This window comes from Lampetra fluviatilis, chromosome 23 (assembly GCF_964198595.1).
Source record: "Lampetra fluviatilis chromosome 23, kcLamFluv1.1, whole genome shotgun sequence".
NCBI classification, from domain to species: Eukaryota; Metazoa; Chordata; class Hyperoartia; order Petromyzontiformes; family Petromyzontidae; genus Lampetra; species Lampetra fluviatilis.
Window position 1 is genome coordinate 13473773 of NC_136297.1, and position 14823 is coordinate 13488595.

General features: G+C 57.9%; 1 protein-coding gene across 1 annotated transcript in view; it reads left to right on the top strand.

Annotated features, from left to right (window-relative positions):
• LOC144940841 (voltage-dependent T-type calcium channel subunit alpha-1I-like) overlaps positions 1-14823 on the top strand; it is a 58782-nt gene that overhangs the window by 24730 nt on the left and 19229 nt on the right. Inside the window, 16 exon segments of the mRNA XM_078867321.1 lie at positions 206-577; positions 1070-1154; positions 1453-1545; positions 1830-1979; positions 2488-3355; positions 4696-4795; positions 5978-6152; positions 6286-6486; positions 6892-7043; positions 10305-10490; positions 11452-11569; positions 11823-11978; positions 12454-12538; positions 12746-12840; positions 13746-14129; positions 14131-14358. Of these exon segments, the coding sequence (XP_078723447.1) occupies positions 206-577; positions 1070-1154; positions 1453-1545; positions 1830-1979; positions 2488-3355; positions 4696-4795; positions 5978-6152; positions 6286-6486; positions 6892-7043; positions 10305-10490; positions 11452-11569; positions 11823-11978; positions 12454-12538; positions 12746-12840; positions 13746-14129; positions 14131-14358 (3448 nt within the window).

Genomic DNA, 14823 nt, shown 5'->3' on the forward strand with positions numbered 1-14823 from the left:
TTAACCCGGACTGTCCGGGAATTTGCGTCTGTTTTGTTTGGGTGGCAGGAAGTGATTTGTACCGAGATGTGGTGCTGGTGACCTTTGTTGAACTCTATCAGAGTTACCTGCACAGTGGTTCTGAGGAACCCAGGCCGACCGCGGAACAGGTCCGGGTTTTCTGCGGAAGCGGCAACGACCTGAGCCGCGGTCTCCGTGCCCGCAGGGACGTGGACGGCTCCTCGCTGCCGCTCTCGCCCGTGTTCCGCACCGAGGACGAGAGCGACCGGCCCTTCATCTGCTCGCTGCCCCGCGACAACGGCGTACGCAGCTGCCGCGACCTGCCGAGGTCGCGCCTCGCGGGGGGGCCCTGCGCCTCGGGGGCCGCCCTCGGTGGGGCGCGGCGGAGCGGCGGGGCGCCGCACAACGGTTCGGGCCCCGCGGGCCCCTACGGCCCACACGGCTCACACGGCCCACACAGTCACTACAGCCCCTACAGTCCGCACGGAGGCCTCGGCGCGCAAGCCATGGTGTCCATTCCTGAGAACCAGAGCGCGGCGGGGCGCGCCGTGTGCGTGGACTGGAGCCGCTACTACAGGTGCTACCCCCCCCCAACCCCCACCTCTCAGCTCCCCGCCCCCCCCCTCTCCCACCACGGGCTCTCACCTTGCTACCCTTCCCCTCCATTACCTCCCACCCTCTCGCCCCCCCCCCCCCCGCACCACACTTTACCCCCACGTGGGGGAGCAGCAATCATGAAACTGGAGCCGCTCGCGAGTTTCTCATGGAGATTGATAGAAGTCACGGGAGAGTGAGGGGAGGGGTGGAGAGAGGGGGGGAGTGAGAGGGAACGTCAGGGAGAAGGGACCCCTATACAGGATCTTTATACCCCTCGGCATTGATCCCCTTGCCTTCATCCTCTTTGCTTGACCCCCCCCCCCACCCAGGATTGATCCCCTATCGTGATCCCCTTGCCGAGACACCCAAATCTCGACCCCCCCCCCACCCCGGATCGATCCCCTATCGTGATCCCCCAGTTTTGATCCCACGGTGCTGGCCCGCTTCTCTTGGCCCCCCCACTCCCACCCAGCGAGTGCCGCCCCGGGAAGAGGAATCCGCACGGAGGCTCCGTGAACTTTGACAACATCGGCTACGCGTGGATCGCCATCTTCCAGGTGAGACGAGGGGAGGGAGACGATGAAGGTGGGGAGGGGGGGGGGAGAGTTGGGGTTGGGGGGTGATTACCGCAGGGGCCGCGGAAGCTCTGCGCTATCTTTGATGTTTTTATGTTGAACTTCTTTCGCACCGTACGTAGCCAACCGTGTTCATCGGAGGTTCGGGGGAAGGACAACAAACTGAGAGTGACTGAATAATTCCCTAATTCTCGTCCCAGACGCGACCCGCTAGACGATGCTTGTGTGGTGGTGCTGGTGGTGTTGATGATGGAGATTGTGGTGGTGGTGCTGTTGACAGGTGATCACGCTGGAGGGGTGGGTGGACATCATGTATTACGTCATGGACGCGCACTCCTTCTACAACTTCATCTACTTCATCCTCCTCATCATTGTGAGTCCGCAGATCGGGCGTGGGGTGGGGGTAAGCATCTGGAGTTTGTTTGATTCCCACGCATGGCCAACAAGAGTGACAAATATCTGAGCCAGTTCTGGGCCTCGCCTAGGCCGGTTCAGCCTTAAATGAGTACCTGGTGCAGCGTGTAAGTGTACGGCTGAGTGTGGTGCTGGCCACCTACCCCCTCGTGTGTCGTGATGGTCTTCACAGTTGCTCGCCCAGCACTTGCCCCAGTACGATGCTAATGATGACGGGGGGTCGATGTCATTGTGTGTGCGCAGGTCGGGTCGTTCTTCATGATCAACCTGTGCCTCGTGGTCATCGCCACGCAGTTCTCCGAAACCAAGCAGCGTGAGAACCAGCTGATGTACGAGCAGCGGGCGCGCCTCGGATCGCGCGGTAGCTCCATCGACAGCGCGGGGGGCGACCAGGTGTGGTGGGGGGGGGGCTCCGGTCGACGCACCCAACCCACTCGCACACGTCCAGTCTACACCCTGTGATGCATTATAGTCGACTCAGTCACCCGTTCACGCACCCACTCATCACACTGCAGGTGGGACAGTTCATCCTCCCATCGTCATCTCTTTCCTCCAAGCTCTCATAAGAATAACCTTGCTCAATTCAAGAAACGTGCTAATCTTTATCTATTACGACTTTCATGGTGCTGTCCGTCGCTGGTCGTTTGGCGTTTTGTGTGTGTGCTCAGTAACTGTAATAAACACGCACCGCGTGCGTTACTACGCACGCGGTGCGTGACACGTGGGGGTAGACGTCGCCGTCAATTTAACGCGTAATTTACTCTGTGAATCGAGTGTCGCGCGGATCCCCCCAGGCGACTCTTGCAATTCCTCCTCATGACCGCCCCCACTCCTGCCCCCCCCCCCCGTTCTGCTGCTGCTCCTCCTGCACTCCCCCACTGCACCCCTCCCGCGCGCCCAGGAGCCGGGCAGCTGCTACCAGGAGCTGCTGCGCTACAGCGCGCGCGCCTGCCGGAGGCTGCGGCGACGCGCGCTGCACCTGTGGGGCGCCTGCTCCTCCGCCTGCTCCTCCGCCCGCTCCTCGGCCCGCAACTCCGCCTCCTCGTCGCAGCCGCGCTCCGCCATGCGCGGCTCCTGCCTGGAGCGCGGCGGCTGCCTCCACGTGGCCAAGCGGCGCCCGCGCTGCTCCTGCCGGCGGCACCGCTCGTCCTCCCTCCTCCGCCACCACTACCAGCAGCAGAGCCACCGCCGGCGGCACGTCAGCCACCACCACCACCATCACCGCCACCACCACCACCATCACCACAACCACCACCACCGGCGGGACGGCGGCGCGGCCCGGGGCACCCTCGCTGGCGGCGGCGGCAGCAGGAGGAGGAGAACGTGCAAGTCGGTCCACCGCCACATGGTCCACCACCACCACCATCACCACCACCACTATCACATCGGCAACGGCAGCGGCCAGCAGCAGCAGCAGTCGGCGGCGGCGGCGCCCGGGATTCCGCAGCTGGAGGCGGGAGAGGCGGGGGCACCTCTGGGTCCCGGCGGGTCGAGCGGGGCCCTGGTGGTGCGTGGGCGCGGGGGGCGTACCGCCTCCGTGCACAGCGTCTTCCACGCCGACTGCGTGCGCCTCGACTGCCCCCCCACGGGGGTCAAGCAGCCGCTGTCTCCCCCCACGCCACGTGTCACGCCCCCCATCAGCTACCCGACCATCATCGCGTCGGGCCCCCCACAGAACGAGGATGCGGCGAAAGCAAAGGCGGCGCCAGGGAGGGGGGGCTCCATTGCTCCCTACAGGGGGCTGCGGCGCTTCTCACGCACCTACAGCAGTACGCGTGTCCGTATGTGTGCGTGTGTGCGCTGGCGCGGTGGTTAGCGCACTGCGCTACGAATCCGGCGACACGAGTTCGATTCCCCGCTCACAGCCAACCAACATCGGTGACTAACATCTAAATTGGTCATGGGCCTCCCCTGGGTCGACTCGGGGTTATAAGAGTAACTGATCTCGACACATGCAATGGGTTCCACTGAGTCGCAGACGTCGACTTTGGAGGCAACACGTTTATTCAGTTGCAACACACGGAGTAACTTCCCCTGAACAGAATAACAACCTAAGGTGGTGACCACCAGGCTAACTATACTAGTTACTACACTAGTTACTACACTAGTTACTACACTACTACACTAGTTACAACGTAACTGCTACTACGGACCGGAAGAAACAGCTTCGGCCCCGGTCCACGTGTTGGAGACTCGTTGAACGGAGATCGTAGACTCAGGGTTTCTTCCAGGATGAACAATAACCACCCTGGTCCCTCTCGGGACCCGGCTTCTATTCTCTGCGGCGTGGCCGGCTCCGCCCTTGGCCACGCCCACCTTCCAGAATCCTTTGGAAGGATCTGGGTCCCAATCACGTGACCCCCCCTAGCCCCCCCCTCTTGGGGCCCCTCTGTCCACTTAACCGGTCACGTGTCCTCCCGGGTCAACCAGAGTGCCGTGGCCTCACACGACCCTCACCCTTCGGGCGGCACCCACACACCCCGTGTCCCATGGGGCTGGCATGGCACCAACCGCCTGGTGGCCTCCGGCGATGTCACTGCACACATACAAGAATTGGGTTCACCCTTTCTGGCAATAAAACAGGTGCTAAGATGTTCAAACACCAAACAGAAACCCGTTGCAAGGAATCGTATCGGCATTAACCACACACACCTGTTTCATTGCCAGAAAGAGTCAAACCAATCCTAAAATGTTGATACTGGTCAAGAAAGGTCCCATGATGATATGTACACATCAGCATTGGGGATACAAAGGCGAACGTCTGCCGTGTTGGCCTCAATAGGTACTCGTTAACATCCCTTGCCCCAGCAGTCTGTTGAGTGCGATACGGGGGTCGTTGTATTTGTATGTAGCGAGTCCGTGCGTGTGCCAGGCTGACCGCTGTTGTTTAGATCCCCTACACAACCATTGCCAGGTCCAACAGCGACCACTAACCACCATCATCATCACAATCACAATCATCACAATCACGACCACTAACCAGTCACCACTACCAACTCCACCATCATCACAATCACCACTACCAACACCACCACCATCATCACAATTATCACAATCACCACCACCACTACCACCACCACTGTAAGTGACCCGTGGGTCCGCGCTGCAGGTTCGCGCCGCGACTCGGGCCGCTCCTCCCGCGGGTCTCCCTCGCTGCTTCTGGAGCGGGAGCTGCAGCGCTGCCCGCACTGCCCGTCCGACAGCTCCGAGTGAGGGAGCCACGCCCCCTCCTCACCCCGCCCCCTCCTCACCCCGCCCCCTCCGCACCCCCCCTCCGCACCCCCCCGCACCCCCCCCGCCTCCTCCGCACCCCCCCGCCCCCTCCGGGGCCGGGGGGGACAACCCCCGCCTTCACCAGGCGGGCACGGGTCACTGGATCAGGGATGAATGCAGTGATATTTTACTGCCTCGACCTGGCCCGCGTGGACTTTCTAGACCTCGCCGCGTTTCGCCACGGCGGCGACGCATGCACAGCAGCCCTCCAGGCGTGCGGGGGTCACCTTCGTGACGCGGTCTCCACGTGTCCGGCCGCCAAGGAGAAGACAATACCTAAGGGCAGACGTGGGATACTGTCAGGGCAAATCTATGGGTGTCTGAGTGAGTCTATGGTTCTCTGTGCGAGTCCATGGGTTCGTGTGAGTCTCGGAGCAGGTTGTGGGAGGAGGCTGTCGGGCAGTGTTTTGGAGGCCCCTGCGCGTCTCCTGCGCAGCATCTGCGAGGTCCGGCGGAGGGCCCTCGGTGGCGATAACGGGCGGTCGTGGTGACATCCGTAGCCTCGGCCGCGATGACGTCTTGGCCGTGTATTACACTGTGGCCTTAAAACAGATCAAACAGGCGGAGTTTCGGGCAATGACCCTTCTTCGTAGCACCATCTATATGCTATGCAGAGGGGCATTGCCCGAAACGTCGAATACTATATACCGTGTTATAGACGAGTGTGTTGAGTTGCTTTGTTATTTTTGGTAGTACACCGCTGCCAATGCAGCAGCATCATCGCCAGATCACGTGGCCAATTACAACAGGAAAGCCGTATGGGGTCTCAGGACTGATTGTCAGGATCATGGTCATGATCCATCCATCACTTTGGCCAATCCTGTTTTTAAGGAGTGATGTTTGCTTCGTGTCGGAGGAAACTGGAGAACACTCAAAGGTCTGCACAAACGGGTTCACAAACCCTCTTGCCCTACTACCATCTGGTCACCTGGCATATCAGCTGGTTTGGTAATTTTATGAATCTCTGTGTAATCCACCAACCCCATTTCCTTCAAAGCGCTGTATCACGTCACGGTTAATAAAGGTCACCATGCTGAGCGTTGAGCGAGAGACGCGGCGGCGCGCGACTCGAATTATATCCCGTGCCCCCCGCAACCCTCTACCGCCCCTCCCGTCAGCTGCGATTGCAGTGACAGCGATAGTGGGAGTGACGCGGGGTCGGGGCTCGGGGCAGAGGGACCCCCGCACCCCCGGGACCCCCGGGACCCCCGGGACCTCCGGGACCCCCGGGACCTCCGGCGTCCGAGCGGCCGTCGGGACCAGGATCGGCCCGAGGAGGGGCCACCTCGTCGGGTGGGTCCCTCTGCCCCTGACCCGTGCCACCGTCATCGCCTCCTCCAGCAACAGCACCGCTCGGATCAGCGGCATGAACCCGCAGAGTCGCTTCGGCCGCGCCCTAACCAGCCGCCCTCCCCTCCTCTGCCAGGTGGCCCGGCTCCCCGCGCGAGCGCGCAGATGGGGGGCCGTAAGGCCCCGCTGGGCGCGCACGTGGGGAACCGCGGGCCCTCGATGGGCGCGCGTGAGCCGCTGGTTCCGCGCGATCGTGGAGAGCAAGTATTTCACCCGCGGCATCATGGTGGCCATCCTCATCAACAGCCTGAGCATGGGCATCGAATACCACGAACAGGTGCACCAACCCCACCACCACCACCTCCACTCTCTGCTGCCATGCGCTGTCGAGTAAATCTTGAAGATTCAGGTGCTGCAGTATTTGGCTTCAGCAGTGTGTGAATACACTTGACTAATTTGCGGTGTAATTTTTGCGAATTTGTGAAATTTGGACCATGATGTCGGCATACAATGGCCTACTTATTTCGAATGACGTGACAGGATCTTTCACGCTCACTGTGGAAACGCCCGGTGCGTTTTTTTGGTTAATACCGAAGTGTTTACCAGGGTGGCCTGTCGGATTTAAACCGTGAAACTTTGCAACAAGTGGTGAACGCGCTAGAGCTGGGCCATGTCACCGCTCAAATGAATGGCAAGATGAGTGTTTCAGCTCCTGCACTTCCTCCCTCCACCTCCACTGCAGCCCGAGGAGCTCACTAATCTGCTGGAGATCAGCAACATGGTGTTCACCAGCATCTTTGCGCTGGAGATGCTCATCAAGCTGCTGGCGTCCGGGCTGCTGGGCTACATCCGCAACCAGTACAACATCTTTGACGGCATCATCGTCATTATTAGGTGCGTCACCACCACCACCATCAAAAAAATCACCATAAAAACCACAACCACCATCCAGTACCACAACATCACCGCCACCGCCATTGAAAACTCTAACACAAAACCATCACGAGCATCACTGTGGAGAATTCGAGACAATAAATAAGCAGACAATTGGCCACCTTTCCATATCTGTCTCTCCACATACAAAATACCATTCTTTTGACACATCACATCAGCCACATAACCTTTTGGCAGTGCATACTTTTATCAGCCTTTGTGTAATACAAGAAAACTCTGGAACGGTTTCGACATGCAATGTCTGATCAGCAGAGTCAGGCTTTCTTGAACAATTCTGATGAACTGCCAGATGTTTCTAAGCAAGGCCTCTGCCGTACGGAAACTGGATTCCAGGGTAGTGGTTGGAGCGTGTCCTTGTGTATTCCAACCAAAACCACGCTCTCACGTCAACCACATCACAACCACGCTCTCACATCAACCACATCACATCCACGCTCTCACGTCAACCACATCACAACCACGCTCTCACGTCAACCACATCACATCCACGCTCTCACATCAACCACATCACAACCACGCTCTCACATCAACCACATCACATCCACGCTCTCACGTCAACCACATCACATCCACGCTCTCACATCAACCACATCACAACCACGCTCTCACATCAACCACATCACAACCACGCTCTCACATCAACCACATCACATCCACGCTCTCACGTCAACCACATCACATCCACGCTCTCACATCAACCACATCACAACCACGCTCTCACGTCAACCACATCACATCCACGCTCTCACATCAACCACATCACAACCACGCTCTCACATCAACCACATCACATCCACGCTCTCACATCAACCACATCACAACCACGCTCTCACATCAACCACATCACAACCACGCTCTCACGTCAACCACATCACATCCACGCTCTCACATCAACCACATCACAACCACGCTCGCACGTCAACCACATCACAACCACGCTCTCACATCAACCACATCACAACCACGCTCTCACGTCAACCACATCACAACCACGCTCTCACATCAACCACATCACAACCACGCTCTCACATCAACCACATCACATCCACGCTCTCACATCAACCACATCACAACCACGCTCTCACGTCAACCACACCACAACCACGCTCTCACATCAACCACACCACAACCACGCTCTCACGTCAACCACACCACAACCACGCTCTCACGTCAACCACACCACAACCACGCTCTCACATCAACCACATCACAACCACGCTCTCACATCAACCACATCACAACCACGCTCTCACATCAACCACATCACAACCACGCTCTCACGTCAACCACACCACAACCACGCTCTCACATCAACCACATCACAACCACGCTCTCACATCAACCACATCACAACCACGCTCTCACGTCAACCACATCACAACCACGCTCTCACATCAACCACATCACAACCACACTCTCACATCAACCACATCACATCCACGCTCTCACATCAACCACATCACAACCACGCTCTCACGTCAACCACATCACAACCACGCTCTCACATCAACCACATCACAACCACGCTCTCACATTAACCACATCACAACCACGCTCTCACATTAACCACATCACAACCACGCTCTCACATCAACCACATCACAACCACGCTCTCACATCAACCACATCACAACCACGCTCTCACATCAACCACACCACATCCACGCTCTCACATCAACCACATCAACCACGCTCTCACATCAGCCACACCACAACCACGCTCTCACATCAACCACATCACAACCATGCTCTCACATCAACCACATCACAACCACGCTCTCACATCAACCAAATCACAACCACGCTCTCACATCAACCACATCACATCCACGCTCTCACGTCAACCACACCACAACCACGCTCTCACATCAACCACATCACAACCACACTCTCACATCAACCACATCACAACCACGCTCTCACATCAACCACATCACACCCACGCTCTCACATCAACCACATCACAACCACACTCTCACATCAACCACATCACAACCACGCTCTCACATCAACCACATCACACCCACGCTCTCACATCAACCACATCACAACCACACTCTCACATCAACCACATCACAACCACACTCTCACATCAACCACATCACAACCACGCTCTCACATCAACCACATCACATCCACGCTCTCACGTCAACCACACCACAACCACGCTCTCACATCAACCACATCACAACCACGCTCGCACATCAACCACATCACAACCACACTCTCACATCAACCACATCACAACCACGCTCTCACATCAACCACATCACATCCACGCTCTCACATCAACCAAATCACAACCACACTCTCACATCAACCACATCACACCCACGCTCTCACATCAACCACATCACAACCACGCTCTCACATCAACCAAATCACAACCACGCTCTCACATCAACCACATCACATCCACGCTCTCACGTCAACCACACCACAACCACGCTCTCACATCAACCACATCACAACCACGCTCTCACATCAACCACATCACAACCACGCTCTCACATCAACCACATCACAACCACGCTCGCACATCAACCACATCACAACCACACTCTCACATCAACCACATCAACCACGCTCTCACATCAACCACATCACATCCACGCTCTCACATCAACCACATCACAACCACGCTCTCACGTCAACCACGTGGTAGGCAGCAGCATCACCGTTTGCCGAGATATCATGGTCACATTCAGTCGCGGCTCGTGACATTTTCACTAGGTGGGGCTGTTGTGAGTGGTGTTCTAATTAAGGAAAACCTCGTCGTGTTATTGCTACCATCGCCATTGCTGTTGTTTCCTCCTCGAGCGTGTAGGCCGTGACCTGCTGTATCTGCACAGTGTACCCTCGCGTCGTGACATCGTCTCTCATCACAGCCACGGGCGACTTCTTCACCGCCCTGAGTGTGTCTCTAACGGCGTGGCTACAATGCGAAGCTAATCGCGATGACTGATGGGGTATCTGTCAGTCGGACGCCTTCACAGCCGCCCAGAGACCTCCCCGAGGCACAAATCAGACTGTGTTGAAATAATCATTAGATATAAAAAAAAAGCAAACATAACTAAACAATTGATAGAAAAGTATTTTTTATTAGAACAATCATTTCTCAACTCCAGCTGCTTGGTGGGGCGGCACACCAACGCCCCCTTTGTCCGCGCGTGTCTCGCCGTGCCCCCCCTCCCACCGCAGCGTGTGCGAGATCGTGGGGCAGTCGGGTGGGGGGCTGTCGGTGCTGCGCACGTTCCGGCTGCTGCGCGTGCTCAAGCTGGTGCGCTTCATGCCCGCGCTGCGGCGCCAGCTCGTGGTGCTCATGAGAACCATGGACAACGTCGCCACCTTCTGCATGCTGCTCATGCTCTTCATCTTCATATTCAGGTGCGGTGCGTGCGGGGACATCTCTACATCAGCCACAGCACCCCCGGGAATCGCGTGACTCTTGTGTGACCACCCACACTCTGCATCCATCCTCTCTCAGCTACATGTCGACACCTCTCGATTTAAATCAGCTCAAGCCTCTCGTAAACCACGTGACTGGTGTTTTACCACTTCCACTCGGAGCCCCTCCCCCCACCGCCTCCTGTGAGAGTGGACGCGGCTTCTCCGTGCAGCAGCAGTAGCGTCGAGCCCTGGTGTCGCCTCCTCCACCCTCTCCTCCTACATCCTTATTCCCCATTCATTCTCTTCTCTCTTCGCTTTCCCACTGCTGTTTCCCATGCATCTCATCCCTGACTCTGCTCCCATTCCCGCGTGGTGCTGCTCTATCGTCACGGCTACACAGCTGCCAGTGACAGCCATCACGCTCATGACGCCGAGGGTCGCTCTGCACTAGACGGCCTGGGAACTCAACGGTGAAGCAGGCGGCTGGGGGCGGATCCAATGGGGGAGGGGGGAAGGGGCGATCTCCCTCCCTCTCCTCCCACCCCTTGAGACTCAGATATTGATATTTATTGACCAGAGGAAATATCTAATTATAAGCAATGCAGTGGCCTGTATTAAAATGTCAACATTTTGGGGCCCCTCCTCCCCGCACGCCCCTCACGCTCACGTGGTCGCGAGTTCAAATCCCGGCCGGGGTTGGGCTGACTCACCACCGGCTCCGGAGGGCTGTATACAGGAGATGAGCACCAATGCCTCAGTGCTCGTTTGAGTAGAAACTCACGTAGGGCCCATCAATCGACCCACTGATGGATGATCACCTGCTAACGCAGTGCGGGTCATCGGCGTAATTTGACCATACTTCACCGCGCGGGTCCGTGCTGGCTGTTGAAGGCAGGCGGGGAGACGCGTTGGAGCATAATATAGTACAACTATGTGCGTTGTGTGCGTGGCGTCGCAGCATCCTCGGGATGCATCTCTTCGGTTGCAAGTTCAGCGTGAAGACGGAGAGTGGGGACACGGTCCCCGACCGCAAGAACTTCGACTCGCTCCTTTGGGCCATCGTGACCGTCTTCCAGGTGCGTGCGGGTGCGTGATTGGGTGGGTGGGTGGGTGAGTGAGTGGGTGTGTGAGTGGGTGGGTGAGTGGGTGGGTGAGTGGGTGAGTGAGTGAATGGGTGGTCCAGTGGGTGAGTGAGTGTATTGTTGTGACCTGCCGTGTGGAGGAGACGATCGGCCTTTGCCGTGGCTCTGCGTGCTCCCTTGTGGCTCTGATGGCTCCCGTGTGGAGCTGCGCGTGTCGTTCCTCACCCGCGTGCGGGCGGCGGTGCAGATCCTGACGCAGGAGGACTGGAACGTGGTGCTCTACCACGGCATGGCCTCCTCCTCACCCTGGGCCGCGCTCTACTTCATCGCGCTCATGACATTCGGAAACTACGTCCTCTTCAACCTCCTCGTGGCCATCCTGGTGGAGGGCTTTCAGGCCGAGGTCTGCCTCACTGTGCGCGCGTCTGTCTACACGTCTCTCTGTCTCGGTGTGAGTCTGCCTGTGAGTGTGAGTGGAAGTCTATCCACTGGTCCGTCTCGCCATAGGTCTGCCCGTCTGTCTGTTTGTGTGTCTGTGTGCGTCGGGAGCAATGGAGCACTGCGTTACAAACTTGAAGACCCGAGTTAGATTCCAGCTCACCACCGATAACAGTCGCGAAAATATGAACCGCTCCTGGGCCTTCTCTATGTCGACTCAGCCTAAAATAAGTACCTGGTGTGGTACTTCAACTGGTGAGACAAAGGCGGTGGGGTGTGGTGCTGGTCATCAATCCCCTCGTGAGTCATACCGGCCTTCATAGGTACTCGCTAACAGCACTTGCCCATACAGCCTGAGTGGGCTACACAGGGGAGCTTTGTGGTTGTTTACGTCGTCCCAACGCCTCACGTGGGGTCTCCCCCCCCCCCCCCCCCCCCAGGGAGACGCGAGTCGCTCCGACTCGGACGACGACGTGGGCGGCTCGGCGTTGGACGAGGAGGGGGACCCAGCTAAAGGGCTCCCAGGTGCTCCCCCCCCACACCGCCCTCTGCCCCCTCCCTACCCGCCCCCTTCCCACCTTCCACTCGATTCCCAAATTAGGGGGCAGCAGAGGGGCAGGGTCGTGGAACAGCGCACGAATCACATCACCTCCACAGACAATTAACGATGATGATGTTTTGAATGATTATTTACAGTGATGATGATGTTGATGATGATGTTTCTTCCTGCAGTGTTGGCCTCAAATGGTCACGCGGACCCCAAAGGGGTGGGGGGGCCGGCCCCCACGGACGCCGCCTCCTCTCCCGTGGGGGAGCCATGGCACCACGTGGGTACCACTGCAAAGTTCCCACACGAGAACCGCTTACCGGTATTTTTGAAAACCGTTTACCAAATCCGGAAGCCGGGAACCAGGAACATATTTCCCGTGCCACTGATTAGCATGGTTGGCTCCGTACTGTGTTGGAAGAAGTTCAACATAAAACATATTCCAGCGGAACATTTTACTATTTTTATTCTACCAGGCAAGGCCCACTGAGCTGTACAGCTCTTTTTCAGAAGCGGCCTGACCACAAATGGTAGCCCAACGAAGTGGCTTATCACGTGTGAATATATAGTAGCCAAATACTCTAAGCGCATGATTCTAAATGTGAATGGAAAAAAAAGGACCCGGAGAAAAATCCACACGACCATGGGGAGACATACAAACTCCAAATATACAGCCGGGGTCGGGGTCGGGATCGAAACCACGACCGCCTGCATACCAAACGAGGTATTTAACATCACGAGGTATTTAACAGCGCCCTATGAGTAACGAACGAACCAATTGGCTCACGCTGACGTACAAATCGCACGGCGGCAGGCCTAAATCACCGCGTGGTTAATTTCCCCTTGTGTCTTAAGTTAAGATTCAAGTCTATTTTATGGCAAGAGGTAAGAATTCTAGAGACCAGGATGATGCTCATTTGCAAGCATTACTTGGGTCACCAAAATGACAAAAGGGAAACAAAAGAAAACAGCACAGCACTGAAGCAAAATTAATTTTGAGCAAAAACAACCAAATAAAGATCTGTTAAAATGTGAATGTGCAACCCTGGAATTGCTAGCTCCATGTCTCTCTCCCTGGCTCTCCTTGCCCCTCTCTGGCACTCTCGAACTCTCCGCGCTCTCCCGAACTCTCCCTGCCTCTCCCTACCTCTCCCCCCTGCCTCTCTCCTTCACGCCGGTGAGCAGGTCGTCCTCGACGCTTCCGCGTGCATTGTCGGCGAAGGAATCTCGGGGGGCCCCGGGGTTCTCGTGGGGGCGGCTGTCCTCGTCGCAGGCCCGGGGCCCCGAGCAGCCCGCAGGTCGAGTGGGTCGCGAGGCGGGGCCGGGTCCCCCCGCCGCCAGGGGGAGCGCCGCTCGCTGCTCTCGCCGGACGACGGCGACGACCACGAGTTCATCGACGCGCCGGGGGCGGCGAGCGGCGGGGACGAGGGCGCGGGGGCGAGGGAGGGGGCGAGGGAGGGGGCGAGGGAGGGGGCGAGGGAGGGGGCGAGGGAGGGGGCGAGGGAGGGGGCGAGGGAGGGGGCGAGGGAGGGGGCGCGGGAGGGGGCACGGCCCCCTCCCCCGCCCCCTCCCCCCCCCGCCCACGCTGCTGCTGCCTCTCGCCTCGCCCCCCGCGGCGCCCGGAGCGGCGCCCCACGACGTCGCGGCGGTGCGCGTGGCCCTGCACCGGCCCGCACTGCCGCTGCCCCTGCTCATGCCCGTGGCGCTGCACCTGTCTCTGCCCGACTGCAATGGGAAGACACCCCCCCATGGCTCGGCCAAACATGCGCCGCCAGACCCCCTGGATGATATTGACGATGTGAGCCTCATCGGAATCGGAATCTGCAGCAGAATCATCATCATCAATCTCGTATTCCCCAGAGTGAAACTACATTCTCTGCCACGTCTACCACATGAGTGTGAACTCTGCGTGCCGTGTGTGTTGTGCTGTTTGTGACACCTGGCAAATGACCCCTACCTCCTTGGCGGTTGCCATTCGGTAACCTCGATGATGTATCGTGTGCAATATCATTGGAGAGAAAGATTATGCTAATTAGCCCTTTACCCTCATGGGATGCTAGCAGGCGCTGTGGTGGCCAACGGGGGCTCTGAATGGGTACGCGGCACTGCTAACCACATTAATTTAAACTACAAAAAATAACACTTAGGATGGTGAAAACAACGCTTGTGCCAGAGGCCCCGGGGTGACAGGCGTCTATAACGTCTCCTGGCCAAACCCCATTTGGCAGAGCTCCGGGTTCCTCCAGAAACAGCAGGAAAGCAC